The sequence below is a fragment of the Myxine glutinosa genome, chromosome 2 (assembly GCF_964187855.1).
Source record: "Myxine glutinosa chromosome 2, kmMyxGlut1.1, whole genome shotgun sequence".
In the NCBI taxonomy this organism is placed as follows: Eukaryota; Metazoa; Chordata; class Myxini; order Myxiniformes; family Myxinidae; genus Myxine; species Myxine glutinosa.
The window spans coordinates 137786938-137811645 of record NC_136262.1 but is presented as its reverse complement, the minus strand read 5'-3'; the positions used below and the strand labels follow the sequence as shown (position 1 = coordinate 137811645).

The 24708-nt window shown below is 45.1% G+C and overlaps 1 protein-coding gene across 3 annotated transcripts in view; it reads left to right on the top strand.

Annotated features, from left to right (window-relative positions):
• The window catches only part of TARS1 (threonyl-tRNA synthetase 1), a 115141-nt gene that overhangs the window by 32714 nt on the left and 57719 nt on the right, over window positions 1-24708 (top strand). For all 3 annotated transcript variants that reach the window (XM_078771719.1, XM_068107058.2, XM_068107057.2), the window contains exons 4-9: window positions 8405-8528; window positions 10213-10334; window positions 10481-10598; window positions 15106-15170; window positions 16289-16367; window positions 16806-16952. In XM_078771719.1, coding sequence (XP_078627845.1) covers window positions 8405-8528; window positions 10213-10334; window positions 10481-10598; window positions 15106-15170; window positions 16289-16367; window positions 16806-16952 — 655 coding nt within the window. The remainder of the gene's footprint in view (window positions 1-8404; window positions 8529-10212; window positions 10335-10480; window positions 10599-15105; window positions 15171-16288; window positions 16368-16805; window positions 16953-24708) is intronic.

Here is a 24708-nt window from a genome sequence, read left to right as displayed (position 1 = left end):
TTGGCTGTCATCACTGATTGATCCTCAAGCGCAACCTCATCATTGATCTGTTCATCGGTTTCCTCCACAATGGTGTCAAGAGTGCCAGAAGTATCTGGAACATCATCTCCACTCCTACTATTAAGGAAGCAGTATTTGTAGTTTTGTGTCTCCGTGTAAGACTCGGTGTATCCCAGCCGGTGGAACTTGTTGAGCATCCATTTTGACCCAAATCTATGATCAAGTTGTATGGCAAGCCCCATTTGGTGTGGCAATACTCCAGACCGAGGTCGACAGGCCTTAATAAAATTCGGCCCCCAAACGGCAACTCTTTCGTCTGTCTTGACAATCGGTCTCAAGAACATCTGAAGGCTTGCAGGAACAAGTGTCAGCTGACTATCGATGTCAGTCATACTCCAGACCAGTGGTGGGGGTATGACCTTGGACCTAAATCAATCAAGGCAATATCATTGGATATGAACTTGAGTGCCGTCTTTATGATCTGAGTCTTCTCATCTCCATGGTCAAGATTAGCATGATGCGCTCGCAGAATATTGTCGGTGCCATCTTTGAGACAGAGTACATCTGCCCTTCTTTCCTGTGTTGTGAAATACAAGGTGTCTTCGTATTTCTCTAGAAGTTTTATCTTTAGCCAATGCTTTGAATAAGAAAGGCTCTTCTCTGGTGACTGATCAAACTCCTGCAGCTTTTCATGGACTTGGTCCATGTTCATTACCCCATGCTCTAATTCTGAGTCTAACCATTCGCAGAATTTAATAAAAACTGCCTCTCGCTCCTCATCAATACTCCTCTGTCCTCTCTTCCTTTTTCCTTCCTCATCAGTCTTGGACAAACTGTCACCTCTCGCAAACATAAGTTTGCATCGCAAATGGTACAGTGTTTCTTCTGCTACCAAGTCGTTGATCCCTTCCAGGCGTCCAGTGACTTCAGTGCCCCAGTCATCCCCGCGACTCCGTGCTGTCTTCAGCAAGCTTGCCTTCAGTGTATCTGCAGTCAAATTATCTGGCACTCTGTATTTCTTTCTAGCTTGTGCTGGATTATTTTTGTAGAGCTGGGCTGGTTGGTTGCAAAGAATGCATACATCCTTATACAGGAGGTCAACTGACTGTGATCTTCTAGAACTGCAGCCAGTTGATGAACTGAACTCACAAGTAGTGCGTCTTCTCTTCAACTTTGATGACTCTTTCTCTGCCTTTGATGCTTGAGCTGACTTCTTGGTGGTTGCAACAAAGTTGTTGTACAGATCATTTTTACACTTCTGGTGGTACCTCAGTTTTCCTTCCTTTTGAGCCTCCATACGTTCCACAACAGTAACATTTTCGACAGTTTCTGCTTGTTTCAATAAAGTTAAGTATCCCTTTGGAGTTGCCTGTATGAGCCTTTCAGCTGGTGTATCCGAGCGTGCACAGATGAAGCAATTGAGCACAGGTGGAGTAACGTCTTCATCCATATTGCTGGACTCCATGTCCTGCAAAGTAGAAAATGAGATATATTTAGAAATTATTTTTCCACAAAGGAGTGTCTGTGGTGAAATATAAATGTTAACAATCAACTCAGAATCATGAAAAACCCTTATTTGACCCCTCATAAGTTACTTAAGGGCCGATAAAAAAAAATAAAAATTCTCGAAAATAATTTTTCGGTACCCGAATTCAACAGCTTTTTTTCTGGGTTTCCCACGGGAGTTGACCTTCAACATTTTAACACATGTTATTACACACCTTTACAAAAATATTGGTGAAGAAATTTTTTGGTAACAATTTAGTTAACAGATTTTCATATGTTTCCCTTACTAAAATGGAGAGTAACCTATTATTACTGCTAGAGTTTTTCTTATTATTATTATTATTCTTCCGCCCTATTTTGCACCTCCGAAAACTTCATAATTAATGTTCTCCGCAACCTCTGGTCGGATTGACAGGAAATTTTCATCAAATGATCGTCTCGGCTCCTAGAAATTTTTCATGCTAATTATGACGTCATACGTCACGTGGTATGGGCGCCATCTTGTAAAACAAATTCAACTTTTCCCCTCTGTATCTCCGAAACGCCTCAATGGCGGTTACTTGCAGATTTGTCAATAGATGAGGCATATTAACAAACGAATGAAACAGATTTGCTCAAATTCTGACTTTTTAATTCGATCGCATTTCACTCAAAGTGATGATCCACTGAAGAAGAAGAATTCCTTCCATAACGTGATCATTATCACACGATCTCCCGCGGTCATTTCAACCTCAAATGAAATTCAAATTGCAGATTTATCAATAGGGGAGGCATATTAACAAAGGAATGAAACAGATTTGCTCAAATTCTGATTTTTTTTACATCGATCGCATTTCACCTAAAGTTTGAGGTACGAAAGAAGAAGAAGAATCGTTTAGCTTCTCAGATAAAATAAATAATTCTGTCTGCAATTTCAGGTTAATTTTCTTTTTAAAATGGCTTTTTCTGCAATCGGTGCATGGATTGACACGTGTGGATGTGTGTGTGGGTGTGGGGGGGAGGGATGTGTGTGTGTGCGTGTGGGGGGGGGGGGTTAGTGTGTGCGTGTGTATGTGTGTTGGGGTGGGGGAGGTGGGGGTATGTGTGTTTGTGTGAGGGTGTGTGTGTGTGTGGATGTGTGTGTGGGGGGGGGGGGGGGTGTATGTGGGGGGGGGGGTGTATGTGTGGAGGGGTGTGCGTGTGGGGGGGAGGGGGAATATGTGTGGAGGGGTGTGCGTGTGGGGGGAGGGGTGTGGGGGTGTTTGTGTGGGTGTGTGTGGGTGTTTGGATGTGTGTGGGTGGGGGGGGATATGTGTGGGGAGGTGGATATGTGTGTATGTGGGGGGGGGGGGGTCGTGTGTGCGTGTGAAGGAGGGGGGGTTTGTGTGTGCGTGTGGAGGAGGGGGGGTCGTGTGTGCGTGTGGAGGAGGGGGGGTCGTGTGTGCGTGTGGAGGAGGGGGGGTCGGATGTGTGTGTGTGTGTGTGTGTGTGTGTGTGTGTGTGTGTGTGTGTGTGTGTGTGTGTGTGTGTGTGTGTGTGTGTGTGTGTGTGTGTGTGTGTGTGTGTGTGTGTCGGGGGATGCGTGGGGGGAGGGGGATGTGCGTTTGTCTGCATATGTGTGTGTGTGTGTGGGGGGAAGGGTGTGCGGGTGTTTGTGTGTGTGTGTGTGGATATGTGTGTGTGTGTGTGTTGGGGGTGGGGTGTGTGTGTGTGTGTGTGCAGGGGAGGGGGGGTTGGTGTGTGTGTGTGTGTGTGTGTGTGTTTGGAGGGGTGTGTGTGGGGGGGTGTGTGGGTGGGGGTAGGGTGTGTGTGTGGGTGGGGGTAGGGTGTGTGGGTGGGGGTAGGGTGGGTGTGTGGGTGTGTTTGGAGGGGTGTGCGTGCGTGTGGGGGGAGGGGTGTGGGTGTGTGTGTGGGAGGCAGTAGGGGGGATGTGTGTGTGTGTGTGTGTGTGTGTGTGTGTGCGTGTGTGTGTGTCGGGTTTGTATCCAAGGGGGTTGTGTCAAAGCATGTCCAATGAAAGTGGGGTTGTATCAAAAGTGGGGTTGTATCAAAAGTGGGGTTGTATCAAAAGTGGGGTTGTATCAAAAGTGGGTGCGAGTAAACCGGTCATCACTGCCAGCAGTTTTAAAGTGGCAGTTCTAGTTAGGTTTACTCTCCCTGAAATGGAGAGTAACCTATTATTACTGCTAGAGTTTTTCTTATTATTCTTCCGCCCTATTTTGCACCTCCGAAAACTTCATAATTAATGTTCTCAGCAACCGCTGGTCGGATTGACAGGAAATTTTCATCAAATGATCGTCTCGGCTCCGAGAATTTTTCCATGCTAATTATGACGTCATAGGTCACGTGGTGTGGGCGCCATCTTGTAAAACAAATTCAACTTTTCCCCTCTGTATCTCCGCAACGGCTCAATGGAAAAATTTGAGGAATGGCTCATTCTAAAGAACTCTTCAATGGGAACAAAAGACATGTGTATCGAGTATATTAGAAATGCTAACGTTAAGAGGTAAGAATTCTTCAAACAAAAAATTTTCTCCCCCGAAAATGGGATTTTTTTTCCCAGATGCTTAGTTTAAAAAAACTCAGAATGCAAAAATTTTCGAAGTCATACGTCACATGGTTCGGCCGCCATCTTGTTTTCCGTGAAAAAACACAAAAAACCCTTTTTCTCCGCAACGGCGGAACGGATCGAGCCCAAACTTGGCATGCGTATTCGCATACCCATGACAAACAAAAAAGTCAACGAGCACGACGTCATCCGACACATGGTTTCAGAGTTATTACGTTTTAAAGCTCAAACTAGAAATGGAATCACCTCCATAATTTGTGGAGATATCGAGTGGAAACTTTACACAAATGTTCCTCATGGGGGGATGTTTCATCGTTACTTGAGACGTTTTGATAAGTCACATGGTTTGGCCGCAATAAATAATGGAAGTTAAATTTTACAAAGCTTGTAACTCTTGAACCACTGCATGGATCGACTTGAATTTTTAATGCAATGTCGCTCTCATCAAGGGGAACAAGTGTGCAAAATCTCAAGATGATTGGATGTACGGTCTGGAAACTAGAAGTTGTTATTGCCTGAAGAAGAAGAACCACAACACTTTTTTTTGACCAGGCCATGTGACATAACCACCTCACGAGCTAAGGGGAGCTCGAAATTAAATTGTCTTCGGATTTGTCAGTCGCTAGAGGGTGTTAACATTCGAATGCAACAAATCTGGGCAAATTCTGATGAATTTTCTTAAAACTACACGATATTGTCATTTACATTGGAAAATAACATTGTAAAACTCTCCGCCGCCTCGGCTTATTTCTCGCTCTGAAGTTCATCCTGTCTTCAATTTTAAGGAGAAAGAGAGGTATCTGCAAGCAATGGTGACCTTTATTTTGTGGAAATCCGATTTAAAATGACGAAGTTATTCAAAATCTAACATTTTAAATTGGTCGCATTTCCAAAGTGATTCTTCCACAGGTAAAATATCCACACGTGCAGGCACACCTTACGGCGCCAATTTGGTTACATACATTGTAACCAAACATTGTTACATACATTGTAACCGTTTTCAAATCAGATTTCGATTGTCGTATTGCCTTGGATGAGTTAACAAAATACCACAACAAATTTGGTGACAATCATGAAAAATTTGACCAAGTTCGATCGACGGGATACTTCGTTCTTCCGCTGACATACGGCACGGGCCACGGATGACGTCATGCCACGGCATGACGTTCTTCGACGGGTGGCAGATATCGTTGATTAAACGAAAATATTTTTTTAAATGGATGGGGTGGGGGGATGTGTGTGTGTTTGTGTGGGGGGAGGGGTGTGGGGGTGTTTGTGTGTGGGTGTGTGTGTATATGTATGTGTGTGTGTATGTGTCGATGTGGGGGGGGTGTGTGTGTGTGTGTACGTGTGGAGGGGTGTGCATGTGGGGGGAGGGGTGTGGGGTGTTTGTGTGTGTGTGTGCATGTGTGTTAGGGTTGGGGGGGGTGGGGGGGATGTGTGCGTGTGTTTGTGTTAGGGGTGGGGGGATGTGTGTGTGTGTGTGTGTGTGTGTGTGTGTGTGTGTGTGTGTGTGTGTGTGTGTGTGGGGGTGGGGGGATGTATGCGTGTGTTTGTGTGTGTGTTAGGGTGGGGGGTGTGTGTGTGTGTGTTGGGGGTTGGGGTGGGGGGATGTGTGTTTGTGTGTGTGTATGTGGGGGGTAGGGGGAATGTGTGTGTGTGTGGGGGGGGGGGGTGGGGGATGTGTCTTTGGGGGTGGGGGGAGGGGGATGTGCGTTTGTCTGGATATGTGTGTGCGTTTGGGGGGAGGGGTGTGCGCGTGTTTTTGTGTGTGTGTGTTGGGGGTGGGGTGTGTGTGTGTGTGTGTGTGTGTGTGTGTGTGTGTGTATGTGTGTGTGTGTGTGTGTGTGTGTGTGTGTGTGGGGGGGGGGGGGGGGTGGAGGGATGTGTGTGTGTGTGTGTGTGTGTGTGTGTGTGTGTGTGTGTGTGTGTGTGTGTGTGTGTGTGTGTGTGTTTCGGGGGAGGGGTGGGGGTAGGGGGGGATGTGTGTATGTGTGTGTGTGCATGTGTGTGTGTGTAGGGGGGATGTGTGTGTGTGTGTGGGGGGAGGGATGTGTGTGTGGGGGGGGGGGGGAGGGATGTGTGTGTGGGGGGGGGGGGAGGGGTGTGGGGGGGGAGGGATGTGTGTGTGTGGGGGGGGGGAGGGATGTGTGTGTGTGTGTGTGTGTGTGCGCGTGTTTGGAGGGGTGTGTGTGTCGGGGTTGTATCCAATGGGGTTGTGTCAAAGCATGTCCAATGAAAGTGGGGTTGTATCAAAAGTGGAGTTGTATCAAAAGTGGGGTTGTATCAAAAGTGGGTGCGAGTAAACCGGTCATCACTGCCAGCAGTTTTAAAGTGGCAGTTCTAGTTATTATTATTATTATTATTATTATTATTATTATTATTATTAAATAAGTGCCTTATTATGCCTCCGCTGACAAAGTCGCATTATGTTTTCGGGTTCTCCGTACGTCCGTCCGTACGGGCTAAACCTCATTTTTCTCATCAACCATATGTCTGATTGAGACGAAACTTTCAGGGTAGGAGTGACACCCATGCAGAATGTTTTTATGATAATTGTGACGTCATATGTCACGTGGTATGGCAGCCATCTTGGAGTAAAAGCAAATAATGAAATAATTATTTCTCGGAAACCGCTTAATGGAAAAATTTGAAACTTGGCACATTGTCAAGTGCTCCCAATGGGGAACAAAAGCATGATAATTATATCATAGGTGAAGTGGTATACCAGCCAAAAATGTTTCAATTGAATTCCTTATCATAAAAATCTGAAATTGCATGCACATGATCCATGACACGTTTGTATTGACATTAAATTTATGACATCTTAGGTCACATGCTTGGCAGCCATTTTGGATTGAAGGAAAATATTAAATAACTAGTATAAAGCCCGTCAAAAATGACGGGTTGGAACAGTCTATTTGACGGTGCAGCCGCGTAAGCCTGCCAAAGTCTGAAGCCTGGGTCTAGTGTCAGGTGTGCTTATAGCTTCTTTATTTATTAGATATCATACAGACGTAAATGAACACTCGCTTTACTCTGCGCACTTTGCACGTCACGTTCAGCGAATGTAACCTCCCTGTGTCTTGCATTTATTGTAATAAAAAAAAACCCGCTTCCATACACCGACCTTGAGGCTCAGTTTGCAAGCCACCGTCTACAATTCCAATGCAAGAAGCATAATTACTCTTCTTTTGGGTCTTCGGGGTCTTTTCAGTCATCTATATATTTTGGGTCTTTGGGTTCCACTGGGTCCTCATGGTCTTTAAGGGTCTTTGGGGTATTTTGGGTCTTGGTTGTCTTTTGGGTCTTTATGGGTCTTGGGGTATTTTCAGTGCTTTGGGTCTTTATGGGTCTTTGGGGAATTTTGTGTCTTCAGGGCTTTTTGTTGTATTTTGGGTATTTAAGGGTCTTTGGGGGGGAGGGTGGGGGGTCTTTTGCATCTTTAAGGGTATTTGGTGTGTTTTGGGTCTATGGGGTCTTTTGGGTCTTTAAGGTTCTTGGGGTCTTTTCAGTCTTTTTGGTCTTTTTTGTCTTTATGGGTCTTTGGTGAATTTGGGGTCTTCAGTGTCTTTTGGGTTTTTGTGGTTTTTTGGGTACTTAAGAGTCTTCAAGGTCTTTTGGGCCTTCGGGGTATTTTGGGTCTTCAGTCATTGGGGTCTTCCGGAGGGTAGAATGGGATTGAAGAGAATGTGGAAGTCGATTCCACGGGTGGGAAAAAGAGGAATGAATGATTGGAGGTGAGCAGTGATCCTGGATTTAGGGAATTTCATCACAAGGGGATCCTGGATTTAGGGAATTTCATCAGAAGGGGGTGGATGGCAGACTATGCATCCTGCAGAAATCTCGGGGGGGGGGGGGGGGGATAAGGGGGAGGGGCAAAGCACTGAAAGAGCAGAGGGTGAAACAGCAGAAAGGAAGCGGTAGCAACTTTGTGTGTTATTGCTCATTGCGCGTTTGTTATTTGTCTCCTACAGGTTTCACCAGAGGGTGAAATGACGTGTGTCTTTCACACGTTCACACACAAATACCGTTGAATACAACATATTCAACTTTAACATTTAACATAGGTTTGCTCTCCGTCTATCTTTCTGTCCATCCGTCCCACCTGTGGTTTTCCAGATTTCCGCCCTTACCCTTTAACATATTCAACTGAAACCTGGTACATGGCTTCATGTTAAGTTACAGAACAAATTCGAATTTCGGGGCGTTTCGTATATTCTTCAGAGTTGTGCCATTTTTGAACTTAGAAAATATCACACCTGTATCACACAAATATCACACATGTTTTGCAAATACATTCTCCCTCTTGATTGATCTATTTTTGGAACTTGCTGGGTGTCCCTGCAGCCAGGGTTTGGCGGACAGCACAGTGATTGCCAAGGTGGATGGGAAGGTTTGGGACCTGGACCGACCTCTAGAGAATGACTGCTCGCTGCAGCTGCTCAAGTTTGATGATGAAGATGCTCAAGCTGTAAGTCTTCCTTGATGAGAGAGAAATGTGTTTGCTGCTTCCCGAATATTTTTCCATACGAGACTTATGATTTCTGGATAAGGCCAAAAAAGATATATTGCTGGTCTCTGGTCAGACCAAAGTTCCAGAATTGATGCGGCGATGCGTTTTTTTTTTTTTTTTTTTTCTTTTTGAAAAGCATGGATTGCACATATAGAGGTTTTTTGTGTCCTCATGCCTTGCGGTCCTCCTCATCTGCTGTGGTGCCGTCCAGAGAGAAATTAAAGACAGCCAATGGGACTGGTAGGCCTTTTTGTAAATAATGAACACAAGCTTAAGTTATTTTAAAATGTATTTATTCTGAAAATTATTAAGTTCTTCAAGCATATTGTTACGGACCGCGGATTAGGATGTTATTTACCGAGCGGTGGTATTACCGCGGCCGAACAGTTGCTCCCCTTTTCTTCCCTTACACTCACCCGATTCACCCAGACGTTGGCCAAATCGCGCTATGCTAAATCAATGATGGAAAGGACACGACGACTGGGAAAGAGGAAACGACGCAAGGGGTACAGTTCTCAAGACCTCCGGAGGAGGGTATAGTTACAGTGGTGGAGAAAAGGGGGTAGATTACAAGGCAGAGTGAGGTAAAGACACAGAAGAGATGGGCACTTAAATACCGACTTATCTTTTCCCAGACAGACCACGGACAAACGGACAAGGTAGACTTACACAGGGATTGATGGCAGGAAGGGACAGGTAGGTCGATAGCACAAGGTGCACCTTGGCTCGGGGACAGGATAAAGCACGGTTCAAAAGATGCAGGGAGGCCTCACAGCGCTCGGAGGTGGTCTTGCTTGCTCCAAGCTCAGCGCGCATCTTACGTCACCTCCCTCTCACTGCGCATGCTCAGCGGGGAGTGACACGCCCTCGGCTGGTTGGTTCCGCCCCACTGGGGCCGGTCCGCCGTTTCCATTGGGTGCGGGGGTTACCGGGCTCCGCCCTTGACGAGGAGCTGACAGGGAGCCCCTGTTTGGTAACCCCGTCGAGCACATGTTCGATGGCGGCTCGTTGGGAAGGCCTGGTGCCCTCCCACCACCCCTACCAACCAAGCCGGAGTGAGGACGCGCACTCCCTGCGCTCGTTGTTGTTGTTGTTGTTGTTGTTGTTGCTGAACTGTGAGGAAGAGCTGCGGGGAGGTATTGGGAGGTCCTAAACTTCCTAACGGTGCCATACAATCACATTCTGGTGCAACGAAGGGTCAGAATTAATGGAAACGAATCCTTAACTGACATAGACTAAGAATAACTAGCAAGATGTCCTATAGTTGGCTTACATGAGATGCGGTGAACCTGGGTGCGACATTTAATGGGGGAAATAGGGGGAGGTCGGGTCTACAGAGTGTTGTTTACAGAAAATGGGACTGGGGAATGGGGGATTGGGGAGAGTTGGGAAGTATTGAGGAAATAGGGGAATATTTACAAGCGGATATGGATGGATGCAAATCCCATATCCGCAACAATATTATAGACTGCCATTTCGTTCTCGAGATCGCCTCGCCGTACCATTAAACATTCCAATGCGTCGATCACGTCAACACTGCGCATGCGCAAGTTGTCTCAAAATCGATGCGTGCGCTGACCAGAACCCGGAAATATATTTTTCTCGGCCTAATCGTGGTTATTTTGTACTATGAATCCCGCAGGTGTACTGGCACTCGAGCGCACACATCCTCGGAGAAGCCATGGAGCGCATTTACGGTGGCTGCCTCTGCTACGGCCCACCAATCGAGAATGGTTTCTACTACGACATGTTTTTGGATAACAGGTAAGGGTAAAAGCATAATAGGGGATCACACAACAGGGGAAAGGCTTCGGCATGAGAGTTTGAGAACACACTCGGGCAGTGTCTTTGAGTCTATGATGGTGCCTTTTACCTCGCACGCACCGCCATTTGCTCGGAAATATTCACAGGGGGGTTTCGAGCAATGATCTTCCAAGCCTTGAAAGTCTTTGCAAGACTATTATGAAGGAAAAGCAACCATTTGAGCGTCTTGAAGTGAAGAAAGAAACACTGCTCGAGATGTTCAAGGTGTGTTTTACATCCTACACTTTGGTGCTTGAAATATTCTTCATAAGGGCACATTTGTGAAGCTTCCAAGTCAGTTATTACCTAACTGCATTGAATGGACATGGTTATCTATTGATCCATGAATGTGTGCGACGTTGTTGGAAAGTCGTTTTCATATTAAAATTAATGTAAATAACATTGAATGTCTTTAGTTGAAAGTTTTTTGTTTTTGTTTTTTGTTTTTTTTTGTTTTTTATCTTACTATAATTCACCAAATGTCCGTCCGTCTGTCTGTCCGTCCGAAGGTACCGCAAAAACGGCTGAACCGATCGCAACGATATTTTGGGTGGGTATTCCTGGGATCTCCTGGAGTAAAATAGGCTTTTTTTTTTCTTTTTCTTTTTTTTTGTATACATCATCTAGGCTCATGAAAGAGCTAACATTTATCACACAAACAAATCAAACAGACAAACACACAAAGTGTATAAAAAGGGGAGCGGTAGACAAGATGGGGAGAGAAGGGGAAGCACAAAACACAACATTTGTGAGGGACATCGGGAATGTGTGGGAGGGAGAGGGCTTGGGGGGAGGCGGCGTGGGAAGGGGGGGGGGGGGGTGGAAGAAGTATAAACACAAGAACACTAAGGACTTCCAGGAAAGAAGTTGGTATTTCAAAAAAGAGGATTTGGGGTGAAATTAGCGGGGGTAGAACAGATCAAGGTTTTGGATGGGGGAAGATAAGAGATGGTGGTGAACAGCTGTTTTAAAGACCTGGAGGGAGGAGTGGGATTGAAGGGAGTGGGGCAGTTTGTTCCAGAGGTGGGAGAAAAGAGGAATTAAAGAGTGAAGGTGAGCAGAGAGTCTTGATTTTGGCAGTTTAACCATAAGAGGGTTGCAGGCAGATCTTGTGCGACCTTTAGGAATATTTGGGGGACAGAGCCCAGAGAGAGCTGGAGGAGCAAAGCCGGAGAGGAGTCGGTAGAAGACAGAAAGACCACCAACCTGCCTGCGGTGAGTAAGTGAAAGGCCCTCGGAGGTAGCTTCATCACGGGAGATTCCAATGATTCTGAACGCTTTGTTTTCAACAGCGTGAAGACGAGCTAGGTGTGAGGCAGGAGCACCAGCCCAGAGGGGAGAGCAGTATTCCATTGAGCTGTGGATGAAAGCCTTGTATGTGGTGAGGAGCTCAGGTGTGTCAAGGAAGGACTTCGCACGACGGAGGATGCCCAGTCGGCGACTGGCTTTGGAGGCCAGATTTGAAATGTGGTTTTCCCAGGAAAGATCATGGCAGATAGTGAGACCCAAAAGCTTGAGTGACAGAACTTCTTGGAGAGGATTATTCAGAAAGTGGATGGGAGGGTTGTCCAGTCGGTCTTTTCGGAGAGACATCGTAAGAGAGTGAGATTTGTCAGGATTGAAAGACATGTTCCACTTGTTTGCCCAGTCAGTGATTTTGTCCAGTTCTGCAGAGAGTGAGGCTATATTGTTTTTTCATTTTCAGGTTTGGACTCCCGCATAACGTTATTTTCTCGGGTGCCGCACAAACGGCTGCACCGATCGCCTGCACGGCTGCACCGATCGGACTCGGTGACCTCGGACAAAGACCTTTTATAAGGACATGGGTTGAATCCCTGCTTGAGAGAATGCCAACCCCCTCCCCGCCATCACGGTCGTCTCTCCAATTCACAATCCCACGAGATATGCGGAAAGGACAACCCAAAACCAATTATCTTCTTTTGGATTCGTATATAAACATCATTAAAAGTAAATAATGACCTCGGCCAAAGTTCAAACGACGTGGGTTTAATCTCTGCACGAGAGAATTCCACATAGCTATTTGGGCTGTGTGTAAGCTAACAGATCGCTGTCTCCATCGATCTTGCCAAGGCCGTAACCACCTATTGGCTCAAAATCCTTTTAACTGTTGACTTGGTAGTTTTTACAATGAAGGAAACATTAACAATGTTGTTAAAAGTTTATTTTGTGATTAATTTGTGATTGGAGTTATGTTGTTTGGAATGAAAAAAGAGATGTCGAGCTCAAGTGAATGACGACATGCCGTGACGGTTTTTACTTTCTAAACGTGAACTTCGCGGATCGCCATATGCAGATTCGCCACGGACCCACAATCGATGTTTCTATACGTGAACGTACCCGTTTGTTTGCAAACGGGTATGTTTTTCATGGAAGTCCTTCACGAACTTGCTGTCCATGTCTGACGTGCGACTGAAGGTGCTACAGGAATGTGGAATTTCTGGGTTTCATGCTTTAGCATTCACCATATCTGCATTGCCTGCTTGCTGCTGGCCTCCCGCCCGTGCGCAGCACGGGTATCTCACTCGTGTTTAAAACATGTTTTTTTTTTACAGTTTTAAGTTGGTGTTTTTCCTTTTCTTTTTCCTTTTTTCTTTTCTCTAAAAACACCTTTTACTAAGTCTCTAAAAAAGCATATTTTTGTACATTTGCATTCAATGACATCCTAATCATAAAATAACTTTAAAAGTATGAAAAAGTGGTCGATGGAAGGCAGTGGGGCAGTCCATGCACGAAATTGTTGTGAGAACTGCGGTGTGTCCTGTGACCAGAGATTGTTGAAGGACGTCTTGCGTAGCGGAAGTGGGCGTGATCAAAGTCACCGGGCGATCCATAGGTGAGTGACGTTTGTGGAGTTTTCGCAGTGCGAGAAATGGTCCCGGCAGCCATGGAGGGATTTCCCATGGGGAATCGTGGAACGCCAGTCACATTTGTCCACATTAAAATAAGACGTTATGGAGATTTGCTTCGCTGCCTTTTTCTTTTCATGATGTATTTCCATGTTACTTGCGGCATGCATTTAATGCTTCTCCAGCGATAGAGCTATCGGACGTGGGACCGTGAAATCGAAGGTGTGCAAGTGTGGAAGGAAAATAAATAAGGAAGAGAGTGAAAGGATGGAGAAGCAAATTCCATGAAAGAATGAATAACGAAGATGAATGGTGCGATGACAAATGAATCTGCAAAGCGCGAAGGAGAGTGGAAGAAGGAACGCGAGCGAGCAAAACGAAGCAATGGGGATGACAGACAGAAGGATTCAGAGGGAAGGATGAGAGGAGAGAAGGACGTGATGAGACTCGTGATCGTGCGAATACAGTGCTGTAAGAAGCCCCAAACAGCGCCCGTAACCCTCTCAGGCTGCGAAGGTTTGAATTTCGGTCTTTCTACGCCCTTCTCCTTCAGAAGTTGTAACCACTTGTTGTGCATCAACAAGATTATTGAGCGGGTTGGATTTTGTTTGTTTGGTCTGCTCGACATCTTTGACGCCACCTCAAAGCAACCGTGGCTCGACACCAATACGGTAAACGCTTTTCTTCCTCACCAACCACGCGACTTCATTGACACATGTCATTGTGTTTTAAATGTGTGTGAGGTTTCTTTTGTTCTGGTTGAAACATCCTCATCACCTGGTTTAAACACTATCATCATAACCAGCACATTGACAGGAATAATCTCCGCAACTGCAACTACCAACTGCCAGGAACCAGTGACGTTTTTGGAAACGTCACGACATTATAAAATAGGTTATCCCCTATTGGTTAGCAACATTATCGTAAAATGGCGTTGTAGGAGAACCCTGCTATATCTCAAAAGGTTGTGGACGGATTTGGATGAAATTTGGTGGATAGGTTGAGTGTGTGACTAGGAAGAATTGGTTCGATTTTGGTGAAAATCCGGATGCGAATGCGAGAGTTTAAAAAATTTTAAAGCGATTCTTCACCATTGAGAGATGGGTTAAAAAACAATGTATTGCACGAAATTCCAAAACGTTGTGCACGTATTTGGACGAAAGAAGGTGGACAGGTTGGTTCGGTGACATTAACAAGCCCATTAGATTTTGGTTCAGGTCAAGTCCACATTGGCCTATCAATGGGATACGAAAGGTAAACTATTCAGCTTGGCCAAGCCGTTCTCATTGTGACATTGCAATTTGTTTCTTTTATTTGTTGTTAAAGATAGGTTGATTCGGACTTTATCTTGCTCTCATTCATGGCCAATTGTAATGCTTTTGCTTCACTCAAACTTACTCACAGGTGAGAGACACTTGTCTCCAAACTTTGCAGTTAACCTGTTAATATCAGGGGGTTTGACGTTTTGATTCATCAGTAACTACATTGCAGAACATTTTCGCATCACATCGTATAACGTTTGTGATGTTTTGGAAATACCCAGAATGCTGTGTGGTTGCAAAATGCCGTCTCTTGCCACTTGGTACCACTACCACTTCACACACCTTCAAGCAATCCTTTTGTCGTTATGCCAAACAAACACAGGTGGTTAAACTTGTATTACCATTCTGGAGCATTTGTCATATGCGACCTCATTGTGTGAACGTTCTATGACAACGTCGTCCTATTAACACGCATTCACTAAAACTTGCTTGCCTCCATCAATAATGCATTTACCAATGGTGCGTTTGGATCTTTGTTATGCACTACATATTACCACATTTACATTGACTGATATTTTTGTGCTCTTTTCTTTTGTTTTATAGTACAATAAATTCAAGGTACGAATTTTGAATGAAAAAGTGGATACACCGACTACAACAGTCTACAGGTAGGGGCTGTTGCAGGTTTGAGACTTTTCAGTCTCACTTTTAGTTAATTGGAAGTGGTGAGGGATTGGCATGCCTGGTTTTCCCCTAAGACCACAGTTTGTTGTCTCAGTTTGTCTACTTATGTTCTTGTAATTCATCGAAAAGTACAGGGGTGCCTTCTAATGTCTTTACCTTGCGCATGCATGATATGTGTAGAAATTACTCCATGAGTCTGAGATCACCATTAATGAAATAATGGAAGGATCGGGTCCGGGTTAAAGTGGATGGTGAGCTAGTTAGAGGAGGTCATGGGCCAAAAGTAAAGCTTGTGCTGTTAGTGAACGGTGGACGGAGGTTATCTTAATTTGGTGGATAGGTTCGGTCTGCGACGTGGAAGACTTAATTCCTTTTTGGTGAGTATCCTTTCTTTGGTGAGTATCCAACACCAAGCCTGGTGTTGGCTTAGCGGTTAGGGTGCCGGCTTGGGATCCTAGGATCCTGGGTTCGAATCCCGGTCGATCGCTGAATTAACGCCAGGGGGGTTGACTCAACCTGTCATCCTTCCGAGGTCAGCAAATTGAATACCAGCTTGCTGGGATGAATGATCACGGTGTGTACCCTGATTTAGAATAGGTACACCGTATCCCTGCGCATCCTAAGAGCGTGACCAAGGGTTGGCGTCAGGAAGGGCATCCGGCCATAAAAACATTGCTTCAAACAGGGAACCATGGTTGTCATGGGGCCCGCAAGGCTAACCCCTGCTCTAGTGGGGAAAATGGCCTTAAAACGATCATTCATTCATCCAAATTCGGATACGAGATTTTTGAAGTGATTCTTCACCATTGAGTGATGGGGCTAAAAGCTTATATAATACGGTATATATATCATGATGTATTAAAACGTTGTGGACGAGTTATGACAAAACTTGGTGGATGAGTTGGTTCAGTGACAAGAAAGAGAAGCTGATTAGACTTTGGTTCAGGTCCAGAACCAGATCCTGCTTATCAGTGGGAAGCAAAACGTAAACTGTTCAACCTGGTTGAGGTTTGCTCTCTACCGAGTGCTGTTCTCGTTGTTTATAGAGATTCGTGACTGAAGTGATGCAATGTTTTTGTTTTTTATCTGGTTTTGTTCCTAGGTGTGGCCCATTGATTGATCTTTGTCGAGGACCCCATGTGCGTCACACAGGAAAGATAAAGGCCATCAAGATCCATAAGGTGTGGCTATAATAATGAACTGTGTTAACTTGTCTCGTACTTCCTGCTTGGGGTGTCCGGGACAGGGGAGAGGAACAGTTGATATGCTGAGAAGTATGTTTTATCAGGCGTTTTTAAGGAACCATTGATCACTACGTTTCCTTGAATCTCACATGACTCTTCCACAGTTCCGAGGATGATGTCTTGAAACACGAAAACGTTTTGCCAATCATGCAGTTTCATTTTAAAATGGTGATAGTGGTCGAATGTTTAAAATGGCATCTCTGTACCTTTTAGTGAATGTAGGTTTAAGCATGGCAATACTTGTAATGGTACTGCAAATGTTTCACAGAAGGAAGTTGTTGGGAGGTATGGGCTTGGGAAAGAAGTTGAGCCCTGAAAACTCTTGATCATGGACAATGGCCGTCCAATAAAACGGTTGTCGTTGCGCTCCCTTAGAACTCATCCACATACTGGGAAGGAAAGTCCAATATGGAAACCTTGCAGCGCATCTATGGCATCTCCTTTCCTGACACAAAAGTGCTGAAGCAGTGGGAGAAGACACAGGAGGAAGCCAAGGGCAGGGACCACCGCAAGCTTGGCAAGGTATTGTCATTTTCTCACTATCATTTGTTTCTGCTTTTTCCATCTACATCGGCCTTCTTATATGCTCATTTTTTGTTGAGCAATTTTTGCTTCACTTTTTTAAGGGTGAATGAAAATTTTTGTGAAAGATACTCGCAATAGTCCAAGACTCGCTGTCTTTTGACGTTTCAATATTTATTTATTTATTTGTTTTATTATGCACCATGTACAGAGCATCTGTTCTGCCAAAGCAGCTTTTCGGCTTGGGTTACAATCTCAAGGGTGCAGGGACTTGTAATTTTGCCAGGGTGCCGGCAGAAGCTCACCTATTCTTTATGAAGGACACCGTGGGATGTTTACTGTTCGCTAACGACTGCCATCAGACGGGACACCCCATTTAATGTTCACCCGAGGGATGGCGCAAACATTGATGCCTCGCCCTGCTTACGAAACACCAGGATGAGAGTTTATAGCTGGGACGACATTTGTACCCAGGTGTGACAGCCCAGAGTCTAATGTGCACACCTCTAGGCTATCTTGTCTGCCCCATATAATTGGTAAGAATATAAACATATACGAGGTTTGCCCAAAAAGTTTTGCAACACAATCTTTTTTTATTGCTAATAATTTATGATAGAATTCTTTGAACAAACTCTGGCCATAAAAACATTGCCTCAAACAGGGAACCATGATTGTCATAGGGCCCGCAAGGCTAACCCTTGCTCTAGCGGGGAAAAATTGCCTTAAAACGATCATTCATTCATATTTCTTTGAACAAACTCATAGGATAACCAGATGTATTTATTACACTCCTCATTTTTCGACATAATCTCCTTCAACTTCAACAGCCTTGCGCCAGCGAGAAACAAGAGCATGTATCCCCTTGTACCAGTCTGAATCCTGCACTCGCAGCCACTTCTTCACTAACCTTGTCATCACTCCCAAACATTTTCCCACGGATGGCATCTTTGAGGGCTCCAAAGAGGTGGAAATCTGAGGGAGCTAGATCTGGGCTGTAGGATGGGTGGGGAAGAACAGTCCGTCCGAGTTTTGTGATTGCTTCTTGTGTTTTCAAACTTGTGTGTGGCCGTGCGTTGTCGTGTTGAAGGAGGATTTCAGCAACATTTTTGCGAGGTCGGACTCTCCTAAAACGCTTCTGCAATTTTTTAAGAGTTTGAATGTGCAGATCTGGGTTAATTGTTTGACCACGTGGCATAATGTCTACCAAAATCACCCCTTCTGCATCCCAAAAAACAGTGGCCATGACTTTCACTGCTGAAGGGGTAACCTTAAACTTCTTCCGAGGAGAACTGTCTTTTGGTCTCCGGTTCAAAGTGATGGATCCATGTTTCATCCCCAGTGACAATCCGTGACAAAAAGCTTTCACCATCAGCCTCGTAACGGGAGAGCAAATCTGAACACGCCTCTTTCTGCAAAGTTTTGTGATCGTCGGTAATGCTTCGTCGAACCCAACGTGCACACACTTTTAAATATCCTAAGGCATCAATAATGTTGTTCACACTTCCCTCGGATACTGAGAGCTCAGTTGCAAGCCTTCTGGTTGGAATCCGTCGGTCCTTTCGAATGAGTTCATCAGCACGTTGAAGCAACGCCGGAGTGACTGCTGTTGTTGGCCGGCCAGAGCGAGGCGCGTCGCTGAGCTCTGCTTGGCCTTTCTCAGAACCCGCAATTCGTGAAGCCCAACGACTAACGGTGCTTTTATCAACAGCATTGACTCCGTATACATTTTTAACCGCCTGTGAATGTTCGTTACTGATTTCTTCTCCACCACAAGAAATTCAATAACAGGCCGTTGTTTAAAACGCTCATCACCACACAGCACCATTTTGATGACCCCCTGCGCATGTGCTAGAAAACTTATTGTTCCGCGCCATTACAGTAGTAAGCGGGACATTCAAAATGAACCACAGAATAAGTTGCAGACATTTCCTGTTGATTTTGACTGAAGTATAGAAATTGTTGCAAAAGTTTTCGGGCAACGTGTGTGTGCGCGTGTGTGCGTGCATGCGCACGTGCGTGCACTACCGGTCAAAAGTTTTAGAACATCTCAATTTTTCCAGTTTTGATTGAAATTTACGCAGTTTAATGTCCAGTGAATAACCTGAAATGGAACAAAGGTAAGCAGTAAACTGCTCGAGGTAAAAAAAAAAAGTTTAGATGAGCAAAAACAGGAAAATAATGTAAATGGCACAGTTATATTGTAAAAAAAAAAAAAAGGGCTTTTAGGGAAGAAGTAATGGGTTAACAACTTACAGCTGTTCTGCAGCAATGTAAGTAACTTAAGCCATGAAAATTGATGCAAACAATTCCTACAGGTGTCCCAATCTCTGCTGATTACTTGATTACAAACCCCCTGTCTGTATAAAAGCAGTATTGGAGCAGACTGTTATTACACCCTCTGAAGCATTACTTGGACAATATTGCACTGCAGAATGAATGAATGAATGAATGAATGATCGTTTTAAGGCCATTTTCCCCACTAGAGCGGGGGTTAGCCTTGCGGGCCCCATGACGATCATGGTTCCCTATTTGAGGCAGTTTTTTTTTATGGCCGGATGCCCTTCCTGACGCCAACCCTTGGTCATGCTCTTACGATGTGCAGGGATACGGTGTACACACCGTGATCATTCATCCCAGCAAGCTGGTACTCAATTTGCCGACCTCGGAAGGTGACAGGCTGAGTCAACCCCCCTGGCGTTAATTCAGCGATCGACCGGGATTCAAACCCAGGATCCTAAGCCGGCACCCTAACCGCTAAGCCAACACCAGGACCAGCACCAGCACTGCAGGAAGTAGTATATTGGAAACTGGAGGAAACTCTGACAGGAAGAGGTCTGGCAGACCCAAAGCCACAACAGAATCAGAAGACAAGTTTCTGAGAGTCAACAGCTTGCGTGGTAGGCGGCTCACAGGACAACAGCTTCAAGCACAGCTTAACACTGGTCGAAGTAAGCAAGTCTCAGTTTCAACTGTGAAGAGAAGACTTCGAGCTGTAGGTTTGACAGGTCGAGTGGCAGTAAGAAAGCCATTGCTAAGCTGGCAAAATAAGAAAAAGAGGCTTGCCTGGTCCATGAAGCACCACCAGTGGACTACTGAAGACTGGAAGAAGGTCTTATGGACCGATTAATCAAAATTTGAAATCTTTGGTTCATCACACAGGGTTTTTGTACGCCGTCGAGTAGGCGAAAGGATGGTTCCTCAGTGTGTGACACCAACTGTCAAACATTGAGAAGGAAGCGTGATGGCCTGGGGCTCTTTTGCTGGATCCAGAGTCGGCGACTTGCACAGAGTGACTGCCACCCTGAACCAAAAGGGCTACCACAGCATTTTGCAGTGCCACGCGATACCCTCTGGTATACGCCGAGTTGGTCAGGGGTTCATTCTACAGCAAGATAATGACCCTAAACACACCTCCAGGCTATGTCAAAACTACCTTCGAGGAAAAGAACAAGACGGTAGGCTTCAAATCATGGAATGGCCAGCACAGTCTCCAGACTTAAACCCAATCGAGCTGGTTTGGGATGAACTTGACAGAAGGGTGAAAGCAAAGCAACCTGCAAGTGCAACACATTTGTGGGAACTTCTGCAACAGTGTTGGGAAGAACTTCCCGAACAATATTTGATTTCCATTGCAGAAAGAATGCCGTGAGTGTGTTCGGCGGTTAATGGGTTATATCTGCAAAAGGTGGCTACTTTGTCGAGTCAAAAATTTTAATTAAATTTTGTTAAACAAAATGATTCTATGATTCCTTTTTTTTTTATCTCCAATTGTTTATTTGTTCTATGCTTAATTTCAGAGTACATTGAGACATTAAACTGTGTAAATTTCAATAAAAACTGGAAAAATTGAGGTGTTCTAAAACTTTTGACCGCGTGTGTGTGTGTGTGTGTGTGTGTGTGTGTGTGTGTGTGTGTGTGTGTGTGTGTGTGTGTGTGTGTGTGTGTGTGTGTGTGTGTGTGTGTGTGTGTGTGTGTGTGTGTGTGTGTGTGTGTGTGTGTGTGTGTGTGTGTGTGTGTGTGTGTGTGTGTGTGTGTGTGTGTGTGTGTGTGTGTGTGTGTGTGTGTGTGTGTGTGTGTGTGTGTGCGTGCGCGCGCGCGTGCGTGCGTGCGTGCGTGTGTGTGTGCAAAAAAAAAAAAGCCCGCTTGGAGTTTGCGAAAAAGCACCTAAAGGACTCTCACAGTGAGAAACAAGATTCTGTGTTCATGTGTCTTTCACTGAGGAGAGGCTTCTGTCTGGCCACTCTGCCATAAAGCCCAGATCGGTGGAGTGTTGCAGTGATGGTTGTCCTTCTGGAAGTTTCTCCCATCTCCACACAGGATCTCTGGAGCTCAGCCAGAGTGACCATCGGGTTCTTGGTCACCTCACTTACCAAGGCCCTTCTCCCCCGATTGCTCAGTTTGGCCGGGTGGCCAGCTCTAGGTAAGAGTCCTGGTTGTTCCAAACTTCTTCCATTTAAGAATTATGGAGGCCACTGTGCGCTTGGGAACCTTAAATGCAGCAGAAATTTTTTTTGTAGGCTTCCCCAGATCTGTGCCTTGACACAATCCTGTCTCTGAGCTCTGCAAGCAGTTCCTTCGACCTCATGGTTTGGTTTTTGCTCTGATATGCATTGTCAGCTGTGAGACCTTATATAGACAGGTTTGTGCCTTTCCAAATCATGTCCAATCAATTGAATTTACCACAGGTGGACTCCAATCAAGGTGTAGAAACATCTCAAAGATCATCAAGAGAAATGGGAGGCACCTGAGCTAAATTTCAAGTGTCATAGCAAAGGGTATGAATACTTATGTCGATGTGATATTTCAGTTTTTTCTTTTTAATAAATTTGCAAAACTTTCTAAAATCCTGTTTTCTCTGTCATCATGGGGTATCGAGTGTAGATTGATGAGGGAAAAAATGAATTTAAACGATTTCAGAATAAGGCAGCAACATAAAATGTGAAAAAAGTGAAGGGGTCTGAATACTTTCTGAATGCACTGTACATGGTACACCATGTGGGAATTGAACCTGGGACTGCAGTTTCATGAGCTCTGTGTTCAGATGGGAATGTCAAAGTTTTGAACTGATTTCTCAAAAAAAAAAATTGCAACCGAAATGCTCGGTGACAGTTCTTTTCTTTTTTTTTTCCTTTTTTGTTTGGATGAAAGAGCAAAACTGCTATTTAAAATTCTTCTTTGTTTTCGTATATCTTAAATATGGGGCTGGTAGCATGGCCTAGCCTAGCAGGGGTTGTTAACCTTTTTCCCTGTCAAGACCCCCAACGGGTTGCCCACGATGTCCCCATACCCCCTTCGCCAGACCGTTGACTGACCAAGGCGCACCGAAGGTGCGCATAGCTAGGGGGGGGGGGGGGACTGGGGGCATGTCCCCCTAGAATTTTTTGATTTCTAGGTGCTCTGTGGTGCATTCTGATGGTTGTTTTTACTTTAATTGCCTATTTTTGGGGATGAAAATTGGTAACTTATTACCCAGAAAATGGGCCAAGTTCGGGGATCCGCGCCTGATTACCAGTCCCATTAGGTTCCAGTGTGACTTAAAAATATCTCAATGGCTTAGTTTTACATATGGATAATTAGGAACAGAACAGGAAAGAAAATCATGAGGATTTGATCCCTATTTATTTCTTTGCTTGTTAACAAAGAAACAAACTAAACTAAACTAAACTAAAACATGCAAGTTTTATGCAAGCCGTTTTGCTAATCTAGTGAGATTGTTGCTGCTGTTTTCGTGCAATCAGAATATGCAATCGGGGCACAGTTCGTGACAACGGCACTCGCATAGCATCGGTCACATCAAGTCGATTTCTCCACTTTGATTTCTGGTTCAATAATGCAGAGAAACCTGTTTCACAGAGATACGTAGTTGTGAAGGGAACCAACACATTCATTGCCCTCTTCGCCAAGCCAGGGTAAGCTGCTATCTGCTCACACCAAAACTGATTAAAATCCAGCCCAGCCTTTCCGAAATCAACTTTCTTTCTTTGATCTTCTTGGAACTCGATCAAATCATCCTTCACTAAATCGTTGTCACTCATCGTAGAAATATCAAACGAGAAGGGTTCTGGTGGTGTAATCTGGTGGTGAAAGAAGGCCGCATTCCAGTGGATTGGGAACTGAGTACCCTCGTCCCTCTATACAAGGGGAAAGGTGACCCTCTGGACTGTGGCTGGTATCGAGCGATAAAGTTATTGGAGCATGGAATGAAGGTATTGGAAAGGGTGTTGGAGAGGAGGATAAGGAAGAAAGTGAAGATCGACGAAATGCAGTTTGGATTTATGCCAGAAAGAGGAACGACAGACGTCCTTTTTATTGTAAGGCAGTTGCAGGAGAAGAGGAAGAAGTTGTTTCTTGGGTTTTTTGATCTGGAGAAAGCATTTGATAGGGTTCCATGCGAAGTAGTGACATGGGCATTGAGGAAGTTAGGAGTGGAGGAATGGTTGATCAGAGTAGTGATGGCAATGTACAAAAGAGCGTGCACAGCTGTAAGGACGAAGGACGGGAACAGTGGTGAGTTTGAGCTGAAGGTGGGAGTGCATCAGGGGTCGGTACTAAGTCCACTACTATTTGTAGCTGTGATGGAGGTGCTGGCTCAGAACGTAAAGGAGGGTTTACCGTGGGAGTTGTTGTATGCAGATGATCTGGTGTTGATTGCGGAAAGTATGAATGGACTGAATGAGAAGATGAACAAGTGCAAGGAATTTATGGAGACAAAAGGTCTGAAGGTGAATATAGGAAAGACGAAGGTGATGGCAAGTGGTAAAGCATGTGGTGAGGTGGAAAGAACTGGGAAGTGGCCATGTGCTGTGTGCCGGAAGGGTGTCGGAGTGAACTCCATTCAATGTACAATGTGCGCTGAGTGGGTTCATAAAAAATGTAGTGGTCTGAGAGGGTCATTAACCAGTGTGGCAGCAACATTCAAATGTAAGGTGTGCACAGAGGGAGCTGCAGATGGAGGAAATGTTGGGTTGCATCTTGGAGACGGCGTAAAGCTGGAAGTTGTGAAAACATTTTGCTACCTCGGAGACATGCTGAATGGAGAAGGTGGATCAGACACCAACGGTTGCGAGAGTGAGATGTGCATGGAAGAAGTTTCGGGAACTGAGTGGCCTGCTGATGAGGAGGGGAGTGTCGTTGAAGCTGAAGGGAAAGGTGTATGCTGCATGTGTGAGAAGTGTTATGATTTAAGGGAGCGAGACATGGGTAATGAACGTAGAGCAGCAACGAAGGCTGGAAAGGGTGGAAATGCGAATGGCTCGGTGGATGTGCGGAGTATCGTTGAGAGAGAGGAAGACAACTGATGAAGTGCGAAAGATGATGGCAATAGAGCCTGTGATTGATGCTGTGAAGAGAAACAGGTTGAGATGGTTTGGTCATGTGTTGAGGAAGGATGAAAGTGACTGATTGAGAAGAGTGATGGAAATGAATGTAGAAGGAAGTAGAGGACGGGGAAGACCGAGAAAGGCTTGGGTAAAGATGGTGGAAGAAGAAATGCGGGCAAGGGGGTTAACAATGAGAGATGCAGAAAATAGGGCAAAATGGAGACGATTGTCATGGGGACCGCAAGGCTAACCCCTGCTCAAGCAGGGAAAATGGCCTTCAAATGCCTGTTGTGTTGTTTGTTGTAAAGGGTTCTGGATCCAAATGGATTCCGTGCTAAGATCGTCAATATCTGAGAAGTAACTCTCAAAATTGGTACTTAGGACTTTCAAATGGTCCTTGACTTATTGAAGTATTTCCCCTTGAAGTATTTGTTTGA